The 13,089-nt window shown below is 44.1% G+C and overlaps 1 protein-coding gene across 24 annotated transcripts in view; it reads left to right on the top strand.

Annotated features, from left to right (window-relative positions):
* Positions 1 to 11,301, top strand: part of tnikb (TRAF2 and NCK interacting kinase b) — an 83,713-nt gene extending 72,412 nt beyond the window's left edge. For 23 of the 24 annotated variants that reach the window (XM_035991301.1, XM_035991311.1, XM_035991309.1 and 20 more), the window contains 4 exons: positions 293 to 442; positions 2,263 to 2,422; positions 6,899 to 7,038; positions 7,376 to 11,301. In XM_035991301.1, the coding sequence (XP_035847194.1) occupies positions 293 to 442; positions 2,263 to 2,422; positions 6,899 to 7,038; positions 7,376 to 7,459 (534 nt within the window). In that variant the 3' untranslated portion in view covers positions 7,460 to 11,301. The remainder of the gene's footprint in view (positions 1 to 292; positions 443 to 2,262; positions 2,423 to 6,898; positions 7,039 to 7,375) is intronic. The other variant, XM_035991307.1, reaches the window with a different exon arrangement.
* Positions 11,302 to 13,089: the final 1,788 nt, after the last annotated feature.

The following is a 13,089-nucleotide window of genomic DNA, read 5'->3' as shown; positions in this document are numbered from 1 at the left end:
GGCACTGGCCACCCTTGGACCCCCACCCCCTAGAACCGCCATTGTGCACAACTAAAACAACTTTTGAACGTACATGTTCCACCAAAACAAGTTCCTTCCCGAGGCTATTGCAGAGGCACCGTCATTGTGTCGGGAGACGATTGTGATTGGTTTAAAGAAATGCCAATAAGCCAGAGCACGATTTTTCTCCCATCCCAGAATGCTGTGTGGACTAGCCAGACCCTCCTACGCAGCGCTGTGGAGGAAGGTCTGGCAATGCGAGGCTAATCAGTCCCTCTCTCTTTCTCTTCAGTCGTTCACCGACCTGCAGCATCGCCCCCAGCTGGTTGACCTGACTGTGGAGGAGGGACAGAGGTTAAAGGTCATCTACGGCTCCAGCGTTGGCTTCCACGTCATCGATGTGGACTCTGGAAACCCCTACGACATCTACATCCCCTCACATGTTAGTCCGTGTGTGTGAATGATGTCCTGCTGTGTTTAACATCATCTGAACGTATTCCTTTTTTCTTTTTTTTTTGTTACATTAATTGCATTTGATTGCATGAATGTTTAAATTGAGTGTTTGAAAGATCCAGGGTTTTCCCTACCATTATAAGGCTTAGGCGCAGCACCTAAGTCGAATGAATGTGAAATCAATGTGAGCGTCAAAACTAGTCTATATCCATGACGTTCCACTTCCGGGATTGCTCCGTTGCTGCCGAAAATTCCGCCGGATGTCCGTCCCCTTCCTCCTTCTTTGTGTTGGCGTTCTAACCTCCGGTGGATTTGTGAGGACTATGGTTAACTGCTCCTCAGATCTCTGCAGGGTAAATCCAGACAGCTAGCTAGACTATCTGTCCAATCTGAGTTTTCTGTTGCACGACTAAAACAACTTTTGAACGTACATGTTCCACCAAAACAAGACGCCATTGCTCCGTCAGGCGCTTAGCACCACCCAAGACGATTGTGATTGGTATAAAGAAATGGCAATAAACCAGAGCACATTTTTCTCCCATCCCGGAATTATATGTGGACTAGCCAGACCCTTCTCCGCAGCGCTATGGAGGAGGGTACATCAAAACTAACTTAGGGGCGCTTTCACACCTATAGTTCGTAGACTTGGTGTGATTCGGGGGTTGAAGTTGCAACATTGCTGCAATTTTTCATTTGGTTCGTTTTGCGTTCACACTGCATTTTGTCAAACCCGCCAAACATTGTAAACAAACGCCACACGGTGGAAACGGTCGCTGGTCTATCGGACAGATTATCCGAGTGAAACTGGCCAACGGTTCTGGTCTGAGAAATAATGGAGCAGCACCGCATTTATAGCGTCTTAGGTTTTCAGGTTTTTTTTGCGAAGGGGCGAAGGCGAAGAATGTGAGCAGCCGACAGACAGCGAGTGAAAGAGAGAGAGAGATGATGATGTCACAGAGACGACCAGCGATGTTGGGTCACAATAGCTTATGGATTTGGAAGTTATCATCTCTTAAATCATATATCGGTCCGTAAATTGTGTGTAAGGTGAAAATCGCAGGCTAGGAACTGTTTTTGTTTCACTTCGTATATTTGGCACAAGAGTTCAAATAAGCTTTCGCCTAAACAACCTAAAAGACTTTCCTACCTATCTAACGATTGTATTTGGTTCCCAGTGGATTTCTTTAGCAAGTTTTGACTTTGAGCTTTTATCTGCTCTCGCTTTTCCAAAGTTTTACACACAGATATGGTAATAATAACGGTCCAAAATGATGTGAAATTGCATTTTTGTTGTCGTTGAAAAACGTAACATTTTCTTGAGGAAGGACCCCTAAACCCCCCGCCAAATACGTGCACCTAAGTCTTCCACAAACCTAGTAAAAAACCACTGAGATCACGTTGTGTAATTTAATGAATGAAAGAGAGAGATGGGAGATGTGAAATAATGAATGTGACTGTGTTAGTGAATGGATGAAAGGAACAGCTGCCTTTTGATGAGTGAGTGAATCCGTGTCCCCCTCTAACACTGGTCTGGTTACAGTAAGAGATGGACGGGGGAAGGAGACGGTAACCACAGCAACCGCCTCACATTGCTTTTGGCAGGCCGTGAATCACGCTGTGCACATGTGTGTTTCCATGGCGAATGCGTGACTGAGGAGCGGGAGACTCTATTGTTGCAGCAGTTTCTTCTTCTCTCGGGGTGGGGACAGGGGGTTAGCGGGGGGGTCCAGACCTCCCTGTAGGCTCACGACAGCTCCTAATCCCCTGCCCCCACCCCCTCCAACCCCCTCCCGTGTGTCGCCCCGGCAGATTCAGGGTCAGGTGACCCCGCACGCCATCGTGGTTCTGCCCAAGACGGACGGCATGGAGATGCTGCTGTGCTACGAGGACGAGGGCGTCTACGTCAACACCTACGGACGCATCACCAAAGACGTGGTGCTGCAGTGGGGCGAGATGCCCACCTCCGTCGGTACGTCAACCAATCAGCTCGCTTCTCCTTGACCCCTGACTTCTAAACCTCTATAAGCGGTCTCAGCAGATCATCTTTTCACCCCCTCACTACTATCTACCACTCCTCCTCCGTTCAAAGCAACACTTCCTCTCTCTCCTCCTGCCTTCTGCTCTCACTTCCACCTTTGAACAAGAAGCCGAGACTGTAGTCTCACCTGTTCCGTTACCTGGGATACAACAGGTTTTTTGGGGAGGTTGAACAGACTGTTCAACTTTTATTTGGTAACGTGATGAAAACATACAGTAGGAGCCAAAATCATCCATGTGAAACTGATAGCTCTGCTGCTTCATGCTAACACTTTCAACCTTCAGTATGTACCTGCTTGGGGCTTGTATTTTGTTGATTGAGTGGTGCACGTTGCAAAACAAATTGGGACTGGGGGAATTATTTAATATAGAAAAGTAGTGCGGTCGAAGGTGCGCTCATCACTGGAAGTGACAAAAGTGTCACACACTCTGGGCCCTATCTTGCACCCGGCGCAGCGCGGCGCGGCGCAAAGCCCGACGGAAGTATCTTTGCTATTTTAAGAGCGTCCAGCACCCACTTCGTTTAAATAGCAAATGCACCTGCGCCCAGGGAGGTGTGTTCAGGTGCATTCTGGTCGTGCTGGTCTTACAGGGAGGTGTGTTCAGGTGCATTCTGGGCGTGCTGGTCTTACAGGGAGGTGTGTTCCGGTGCATTCTGGGAGTATTGCTATCTTGAGGCAGCGGGAAGTGATCGCGCCATTGACCAACAAAAACCTGGTCTAAAGTCAGTAACGCAGCATTTCATTGTTATTTTAACAGCAAATTAGTAAAATGTGCGTAGGCTCGTGCACAGCGCGCACACACTATGCTTGTTACACACACAGGGACGCACAGCAGCACACACACATGCAGAAGATTACAAATAAAAATATTACGGTGCAAATCCTCCATCATAATAGCAATGCTCCAAGGTCCAAACGCGCCTGGCTTTTAAAGGGAATGGGAGATGATCTCTGATTGGTTGATTGCATGTTACGCCCAAAACACACCTCTGATTAATGAAGACACTAAGTACAACCCTTTAGAACCATGCGCCCGGCAAAAGTGGATTTGGACACACCCTAAACGCACCTGCACCAGGCGCTTCACGCCGTGCGCTTAGATCGTTAAAATAGGACCCTCCGGCTCCATATGCATTCTCTATTTTGTTTTACGGTGCTAATCTGTATTGTCGCCCAAAAATGAAAACCGGCAGCTGATTGGATGAATGCGCCACGTGGGTCTGGTTTCTCCGGAAATTCAAAGCCAGACTGTCATGGCGGCTCGTTCAGAATCCGATCTCATATTGGACTAAAATAGTTCACCGAAACGTGTTTCTGAAAACATTTTAAGAGAGAAATAGGCTGTGCAGTTGCTGAATCTGTCTTCATTTCAGATCAACAAAGGTCAGTTTAAAAGATTTTCGTCAGATTTTGAGAGACTCTAGTCACGCTCATCCCGCTCCCCGTTTCTTGGTTAGCACTCCACCAATCAGATGGGTCATTTGAGTCTGACTGCCAGCAGTGCCCGCCCCGCCGATTATACATGTCAAATCTGCCAAAATGAAGGCCGACGCCCCCTCGGACGGACGACGGCACGGAACACACCGAACAGACTCGAGTCACCGACCTCGCCAGACTGTCCAACGGCCGCTTATCGGCTCGGTGTGTCTTGGGCTTTAAACAATCAGCTGCAGGAACCGACCGCCTCAGCCTGTTTTAATTCTCTTGTGCCAGAAAAACTGAATCTGCAGAAATAGAAAGAAAAAACAGGTTATGTGTGAGCTATAAGTTTACATAAAGGATAACAATTAAAATTTTAGAAATAAACTGAAGGGGAAAAAGATGTTGTCATGGAGCACTGCAGTGTAACGACTTATCGGAGACACATGGAGGGTTTTGGCGTCAATGTTGTCATCACTTAACAGGTGAGGTGACCAAAGCATAACAACCCAAAAACTGAACGTATCTCTTTAATGTCAAGTGTTGAATATCCATCTACTGCATGAGATGACAACAACACGTCCCACAGAGCATTACCCCTCCTCCCTCCCCCCACTCACACACACACACACACACAGACACACACACACACACACACACACACACACACACACACTCAGCGTCTTTTACTTTGGACACTTTCCGTTTGTATATACAGTATATTGTTTGGGGAAAATGCTCTTGTTGTTTGTCTGCCGTGTTGCCTTCTGTCCTCTTGTTCTGTACGTAACTGTTCTTGCATTCATCCTTGATCGCATGGGCTCGAAAAACAACTTTTGTGAGATTCCGCAGACTACAAGTAAGAGTCAAAAAGTCAAAGTTTTTGCAACGCATCTAAATTAATCTATTATTTATACTGTAAGTACACTTCAGTCAAAAACCTCGAGCACATCAAGGATGGATCTTGGATCTTATGATCCGAGTCGATCAAAAGCGTCCGTGTGTTTCCATTCGGCCTCCACTCTCTGATTCTCAGATGTCGGCGTACGATATCCTGACTGATTAAACATGTATGAAGGTGCTTGTGTGTTCTGCGTGTGGACATCATCTCCTGTTAACATGTTTGTGTGTATTTTACTTGTCAGACCAGAGTTTCTCACAGCCAAGCCCTCCCCCTCCCCTCCTCCCAGACAGCGTTGCAGCGTGTGTTTTTTTTTTTTTTTTTACCGCACCATCAGCTGCTGGTCGTCCTCAGTGGAAAAAATAACAGAGCTCTATTGCAAAAGGGTAAAAACCAAAAAGACCTTTCCCTGGATTGTATTTCTGTGACAGAGGAAGCTGGACCCTCTCTGCTGACCCTTTCCCGCTGCTCTGGTATCGCACACTTTAGTCGTGGCCTCGGCAAGGTGTCGCTATTTGCTTTTCCGTGCTCACAAGCCATATGGTGCCAACAAGAGATGGCCTCCATCGCCGAGTTTCTTAACGAATTGGCTCAACGTTTGTGGTCTTCTTGCCGATGAGAGAAAGCACATTGATTGAGTCGTTTGCTCTCCTTTGCGTGCAGTCGAAGCTGTCATGTCCGTGTTAAGAAGCTGATAATGAGAACCAAACATAGCCTGCTGCTGATGCTTCGGATTAAAAGAGTTTCCCATTAGTGAACCACTGGAAGGATTGTATTGTGCAGCTACAGAAAAACAGTTTGTCTCTGAAGCTGTTTGACACACTGTTGCATGCACGCAATTTAATCAACTTTATTTGTGTCCCCGATTGGATGTGCAGCAGGTATAAAACACATACAAAACACAAAAATATACATACAAGATATACACAACAGTCAGAAGTGTGGGGGGTGGGGGTGGGGGTGACAACAGCAGACACTGGAACACAGCCATAACGGTGTAAGAAGAAAATATAATCTGCTGTGGCTCACATGCAAAGTTCAGATCACCAGCGTCAGTCAATTGTTGTAAATATTTCATTTAAAATCCAACACTGACATCAGTGTCAGTGGAAACCCCGACAGCATCCTGCCACGCTGTCCTGCGTTACCTGTTGCTCTGACAGCATCTTTCCCCGACGCCACCAGAAGAGTTAAGACGTCGTGATCGTTCAAATCAGTCAGAAACTGCTGCAATAATCTCCTCCCGGAGGCGAGGCAGAGGAGCCTCCATGTGTGACTGGCTTGGGTGTGAGACTGGTGCTGAGTCTTCTCCTGTCCAATCCCCCTCTGTGTGTGTGTGTGTGTGCGTGTGTTTGTGTGCGTGTCTGCCTGTGTGTGTGTGTGTGTGTGTGTGTGTGTGTGTGTGTGTATCTGTGCGTGTCTGTGTGTGTCTCTGCGTGCGTGTGCGTGTGTTTGTGTGCGTGTCTGTGTCTGCCTGTGTGTGTGTGTGTGTGTGTGTTCATGTGCGCATCTTTGTGTGTGTGTGTGTGTGTGTCTGTGCATATGCGTCTGTGTATGTGTGTTTGTCTGCGTGTCTGTGCGTGCACTCGTGTGTTTGTGTGTGTGTCTGTGTCTGTGTCTGCCTGTGTGTGTGTGTGTGTGTGTTTGTGTGTGTGTGTGTGTGTGTGTGTGTGTGTGTCTGTGCATGTCTGTGTGTGTCTGTCTGCCTGTGTGTCTACCTGTGTGTGTGTGTGTGTGTGTGTGTGTGTCTGTTTGTCTGTGCGTGCGTGTGCGTCTGTGCGTGCACTCGTGTTCGTGTGCGCATCTTTGTGTGTGTGTGTGTGTGTCTGTGTGTGTCTGTGCGTCTGTGCATGCACTCGTGTGTTTGTGTGTGTGTCTGTGTCTGTGTGTGTGTGTGTGTGTGTGTGTGTGTGTGTGTTCGTGTGCGCATCTTTGTGTGTGTGTGTGTCTGTGAATGTGTGTATGTGTGTGTGTCTGTTTGTCTGTGCGTGTGCGTCTGTGCGTGCACTCGTGTGTTCGTGTGCGTGTGCGTGTGTGTGTGTGTGTGTGTGTGTGTGTGTGTGTGTACCCTCTCCTGTCCCTGCAGCCTACATCCACTCCAACCAGATCATGGGCTGGGGAGAGAAGGCCATTGAGATCCGCTCCGTGGAGACGGGACACCTCGACGGAGTTTTCATGCACAAGCGAGCTCAGCGACTGAAGTTCCTGTCGGAGAGGAATGACAAGGTGAGTCTGACAACACCTGCACATCACTCTGTCTGACTTTGATCTCATCATACTTTCCTTCTATAACTTCGATGAACTCTGAACAATGTCCGAAGAATCTGTCTGATTGTTTCGGCGTTGGCTCTTACCGACAGAACTTCCTGAATCTCGTCGTCTCTTCATTTAGACATTTTCGGGTTTTTTTGTCTTTGTGTAAATCACCCATCTTCTTCTTCACTGTCGGATGTTTATTTTCTTCCGCTTTCGTGCCAGCCGCATGAGAGAAACGTCATCAACACGCCGACTCGCTTGCTGTGAATTCGTCGTCCATAACGCTAACGCCGTCTCCTTCCTGCAGGTTTTCTTCGCCTCGGTGCGTTCTGGAGGCAGCAGTCAAGTCTTCTTCATGACCCTCAACAGAAGCTCCATGATGAACTGGTAACCTTTCTCCTTTGACCCACAACCCTCCTCTTCTTCACTCTGACCATCGCCCGACATCAGGAGAGAGGGATTACAGGAGGACAGTGTGTGTATGTGTGTGTATACCATATGTGTGTGTGTGTGTTTGTGGAGGAAATCAACGAGCTGCTGAACGGACGGTTGAGCAAGCGGAAGCCGAGTATGGATGCTGAGGAAAGGTGACTCCACACACTGACGGCGGCCGACGCCTTCCCCATTCCCTGTGGACGGTTAGATTGGGCGGATGGTTGTTCTTCGAGGGTTTAGATCCAGACTTTAAAGGACACTGACATCATGCCGAGTAGCCTTTGACTTCCCCGTTTTGATCGGACGGGGAGCTGCGGAGAAGATCTCTGTGTAGCACATTCATGATTTCTTACAGGGTGTTCACACTGCGAGTACGATTCGTCGTTCGACTCTGCTTGTTGGTGCTGAATCCAGTCAGGCATATTTTACTTGCGCTGTGTTGTAGTGAGTAAACATGACTGGTAGGTAAGGTAGCATCAAGTCAGTCTGGACTGAACCAAAATCACTTCAGTACATCCACACTAAGCCGGGTGAAGTTTTCCCGCCAGTTTGGCCTGGTGTTTTTCTCCCCCAAATATTTTAGCTCATTGAAAACAAAGTACATAAATCGATAAACTCTAACTAGTAACCAAATGTTTTACCGTAGACAAGCAGGAATGAGCTTTTGGAGAACAACATCAGCCTTCCCAGACACAGTCGCTGCTGACTAGAAGATACCGAGACGTCAAATAAAGTCTCCTTTGCAATCTGTGATTTTTGGATCGTTTTAGAAAACAATCGTGAGAGAAACATGGGTGAAATCTTGGGTCGTGAATCCAGACGATGGTCCTACGTTACGTTCCTCCACCAACAATGAAGTACGACCCACATCTAAAAACCACTATACGGCATGAAAGGACACAGAAAACTGATGTAATGCTACAGCTGAAAACATTACCTCAAAGTCACTTTGCAAAATTGCAAATTGAAATGTGAGCGCTGTGGACGAAGCTTGTTTCCCTTCATTTGTCAAAACCTGAGATTGATGATGCGAGTGGCTCTTCTTGCATCTGTTTGTTTTTCAATCAATATTAAGAGCTACAATTCAGCATTCGACATTCATCAGACAATCTGACGTACAGTCAGTACAGTATCGTACAGTCTGACACACATTGTGACCAAGACTTTATTAGACTCATCTCGCACCTTAAAAAGTGATGTTGCCGTTTCCCTTTTTGTTCAGGCATTCGAGTACGAACACAGATGAAAACACTAATGTGGCAAGCTGTTCTCATTCACTGTTAGGGAAAGTAATGCATTTGTATATGGCCCACGTAATCGTGTGTCAGGATGTGCAGGGCTGCCTCACAGGAGGAAGTCAGGTGATGTAGTATAAAGATCGACAAAGTCCGTGTAGGGAGGAGGTTGGGGTGGATGGAGGGGTCCAACAGACACAGTCAGGAGGCCGCTGTTCGTGTCCCACGTGAAAGCAAAAGTCAACGTTGACTTATTTCAACTTACTTTTACGGAACTTGCGTTCTTACCTAATGCCACATACGTAAGAGATGTAACAAACGTACTTATTTTAACCCAAACCATGACCCTTTCCAAAACCTAACCAAGTAGTTTGGTTGCCTAAACAGGTTTTGCATTGCAGCGCTGATCGCTCGTGTTGCTGAACATTCATAGGATAACGCACGAATATTTGTGCACTACTTTTCGTAAAATATCATACAAACCGTTGTATGAGGATACGTTGAACGTTGACACGTAATTTTCAAACTTTCCTAAATTAGCCGTCTTAAATGTAGTCTTTATCAACTTTAAATGGCCACTGACCAAATGTTGAATTCTTATTACGTATAAATATGACGGTCCTTGTTGTTATCATCTCAAACACTTCTGATACTGATGACTCAATCTCAATGGATGTTTTCTAGACTAACATCTTGTAGCAAAAAACTTAAAGGTGTCTTTTTTGCGCTGTCAGGTATTTTTTAATCATAAAGCGAAATTGCATCAGAATCTGTGAAGCCCTGAGAAGTTGAGCTGTGGCCGCCGTGCATGTTGCTTCCCTGATCATTGCTCTCTATCTGTAGGAGGTGAATGGACTTGAGGACGGTGTTGCTCACAGTGTGAACACTCATTTTGAGTGCTGCTGCTGCTGAAACACCCTCTGTGTCTCTTTCCCCTTTGCGAGAGAAAGATACTACTAACAAGCAGTGCGTGTGACGGGGGAAATGAGACATTTTATACTTTGTCGTTGAGGATGCTGCACAGTTGGTTCACTGCGGCTGCTTTGTCCTGATGTGTTTCTGGTACGGGAAGGATGGTTGTAGATATTGTATAATTGCTGCAACAGCAACACAATAACAAAATCTTTCTCACAAGAAGAACTTGGCCGTAGAGTAGTTGCCAACTTCTGGAAGTTTCTGCCCTTTGTTCTCTCCACCTTTTCTGTCCTTGCTGTTCTCTGTCCACTGCACTTGTTGTAAATACTCACTTTGATGTTAAGGACAGACTTCGCAAAAAGCAGATGAGAACGCCGAAGAAGAAAAAATAACCGTCTCGCATTCTTTTTGTCATACCTCTGTAAATCTGTCCGTTGTGGATTTTCTCTCAGATGGGAGGGGTTTTAGTTCTGATCGGCAATCCAAGCACAGAAGTTTGGTTTTGGGTTAACACTCCCAAGTTTACTCTTTTTTTCTCCGTACTGTAGTTCATCACTGTTTATTTAGTTGTGCTTTTTGCATGGTGACATACATGTTTTGACCTGTCGTCACTTGTTATGAATTGTAAGTTTAAGGCAATACACAGACTGGTCTGACTGCACAAGCTGGATGCTGAGAGTTTCTACATGAGCCCTGAAGCATTTTTCTCACAACACTGAGCTGTAAATTGAACGTTTTTAAAATTGTAGAGCATCTGGGCTTTTATCTCATGAGTCACAGTCACATGAGTCAAGATTGTACACTGGATAATTTACTATTAAACTTATATTTTAGGCATTATGGTTGATGCTCACACCCAGAGCAGCTTATAAAGAGCGAGCAGGACGGGCTCAGCATCCCTTGGGAGGACATTTTTTTATTTTATTTTCACCCTTTGACGATGGTCTCTGATGTTTGTGAGATTGTGATCAGGCTGCGAGAGAGGGAAGTGGTTACTTCACCTTTTTACTTGATATTTCTTTCATTGTTCATTGATCTTAAAGGATGCGCTAGGTGTAAGCGATGCCGCTTTAAAGCCAGCTGAAGCCTTTTACATGTGCAGGATGTTAGCATTAATCAACATCCTGTGAATAAAGGTCAGGAGGCAGGGTCAGCTTGAGAGACCATAGATTTAAAAAAAAAAAAAAAAAAAAAAAAAGAATAAATATATATATATATATATATATATATATATATATATACTGTAAGAATTTTCGTTATATCTTACTGATCATTTTAGAGAAAGACAAAAAAATAATGTTCACTTATTAAAGCTTAGTTGTCTTTCTACAGAATAGAGAACATAGCTATAAGAATTTCTTAAAAAAAAAAAAATACAATGTTTTTATTGTGGTATTATTTGTATTTCAATTTTTTGTACGTATCAAGACTGTGAACGTATGTACGGATATCAGCCTGTGTGTGTGTGTGTGTGTGTGTGTGTGTGTGTGTGTGTGAGAGAGCGAGAGAAAGCAGGTGTGTGACATGCATGTGAGTGTATGTTTTCACCTTGTCTGAATCACTGGAATCAGTCAAAAGACGACCTCAATCTGGTAACACACATCTGTGGTGTTGAAAATTCTACAATAAATGTCCTCTCCTTGTACAGCAACAGCGCCTGCTCCACTCTCTTTCTTTCCACTTGATTTGTATGACAAAGTTCTTGCACCATAGGCTCTTGTTGACAGGTGCGTAGGATGAAAAACTGTGAAGAAACCAAAGAATCCCGCACACTGTTGATCACGGTAACACTTTATAATAACCATCACTAATAAATGGTAAATTGATGGTAATTGAAAAGTTATTTTACTAGTTATTTAAAGTGTAACTCGCCAAAATGCAATCTAGGGTCTTTTTGTGAATGTACCCGAGTCAAACTTACGTTTTAAAAGCATATTTAGGACAGAAGCGCCACTTTTAAGATGTACCGTATTTTCGTTTTTCGGTCAAATGGCCTTTTGAATGGGAGTGCTAGGGACACTTTGATGCTAGCCTCAAAATAGCTATTTTTAAAACACTAAGAAGGCTCGACACAACATGAGACTTTGCTCCAAGTATCACCAGGGGCTCTACACCTTAACTACACCGGTGACCAAGAGATATACTAAATCTGTGGCTACTTGTTTTGATATCGATATACCTTGTACCTCACGTTACGGCTCCGTAGCAGACGTTTTTATAAAAATAGGCTAACGATTGGGTCATAACCACGAGACTTACTGTCTCATAGTAGAGGAATTACCGTATAGTACAGGAGAAGCTCTCAGGCAGTTTGGACTTCCATTAGCTGTTTAAGATTAATTACTAATGTTAACTATCATTTTAGTGATCAATAATTAGCCTGTGTCTATGTTATCTCCTTACATATACCTACGCTCTCCGTCTCTGCTAGATTGGGAATGATTGAGATTTCTCTTGGCACAGCTACCAGAAGACTTCCAACTTTCAGACAGGTTGCTCACGTCACATCTACGTCTTCAAGCTCAGTTGGAGGCTGCTCAGTAACGCTCAGCCATCACCGGGAAAGATCTTCTAATATCCTTCACTGGTCTCCGTCCAGAGACACGGGACCTGTTGGTCCATTTTATATATGTCAGTGGTAAATATTCATGAAAAAGGAGAAGTTTGTGAACGGGCAACACAGATTTTGATAATGAACAACTAAACACATTAAGCACTGGACCTTTAATGATTACCAAATGATTTCTAAACCTTTAAGAAATTGTTCGTGCAACGTCAATAAACATTTGGATGGCTATTATAAAGTTGCAACTGATAATGAGATACTAAGTCATTATCCCAAAAAACTAAGTCATTATTTTTGAATTATCTCTTAGAGGATCTTTTTTTTTTAAATCATTGGCGGAAATGGGCTACCATGTCAGGTGTATAGGATAAAAAACTAATTACATTTTGACTTTGAATAAACCAAAAATCCTGTACACTCATACTGACTTTATTACATGTAGCCTAAATGTAATAAATGTGTAAATGTAAATTTGTTTGTTGTAAATTTGTTCTTCTATATATATATATATATATATATATATATATATATATATATATATATATATATATATATTCTGTTCCTAATATATATGTTTATATTCTGTTCCTAATATATATGTTTATATTCTGTTCCTAATATATATGTTGTCTGTATAATATATGTTGTTTGTATATCTGGAGTTTGTAACAATAATAATTTCCCCCTGGGATTATTAAAGTAATTCTGATTCTACAAATTATATGCTGGATTCTTAAATTTTTTGTTCTTGACAATCTCTAATCAAATATTTTGGATACTTGTAGGAGAGAATCAGAATCAGCTTTATTGGCCAGCTTTGCGTAAACAAACAAGGAATTTGACTCCGGTTCATCTTTGCTCTCAAAGTAC

Source organism: Sander lucioperca, chromosome 14, assembly GCF_008315115.2.
Source record: "Sander lucioperca isolate FBNREF2018 chromosome 14, SLUC_FBN_1.2, whole genome shotgun sequence".
In the NCBI taxonomy this organism is placed as follows: domain Eukaryota; kingdom Metazoa; phylum Chordata; class Actinopteri; order Perciformes; family Percidae; genus Sander; species Sander lucioperca.
The sequence above is the reverse complement of the archived record's forward strand: the minus strand, read 5'-3'. Positions and strand labels throughout refer to the sequence as shown.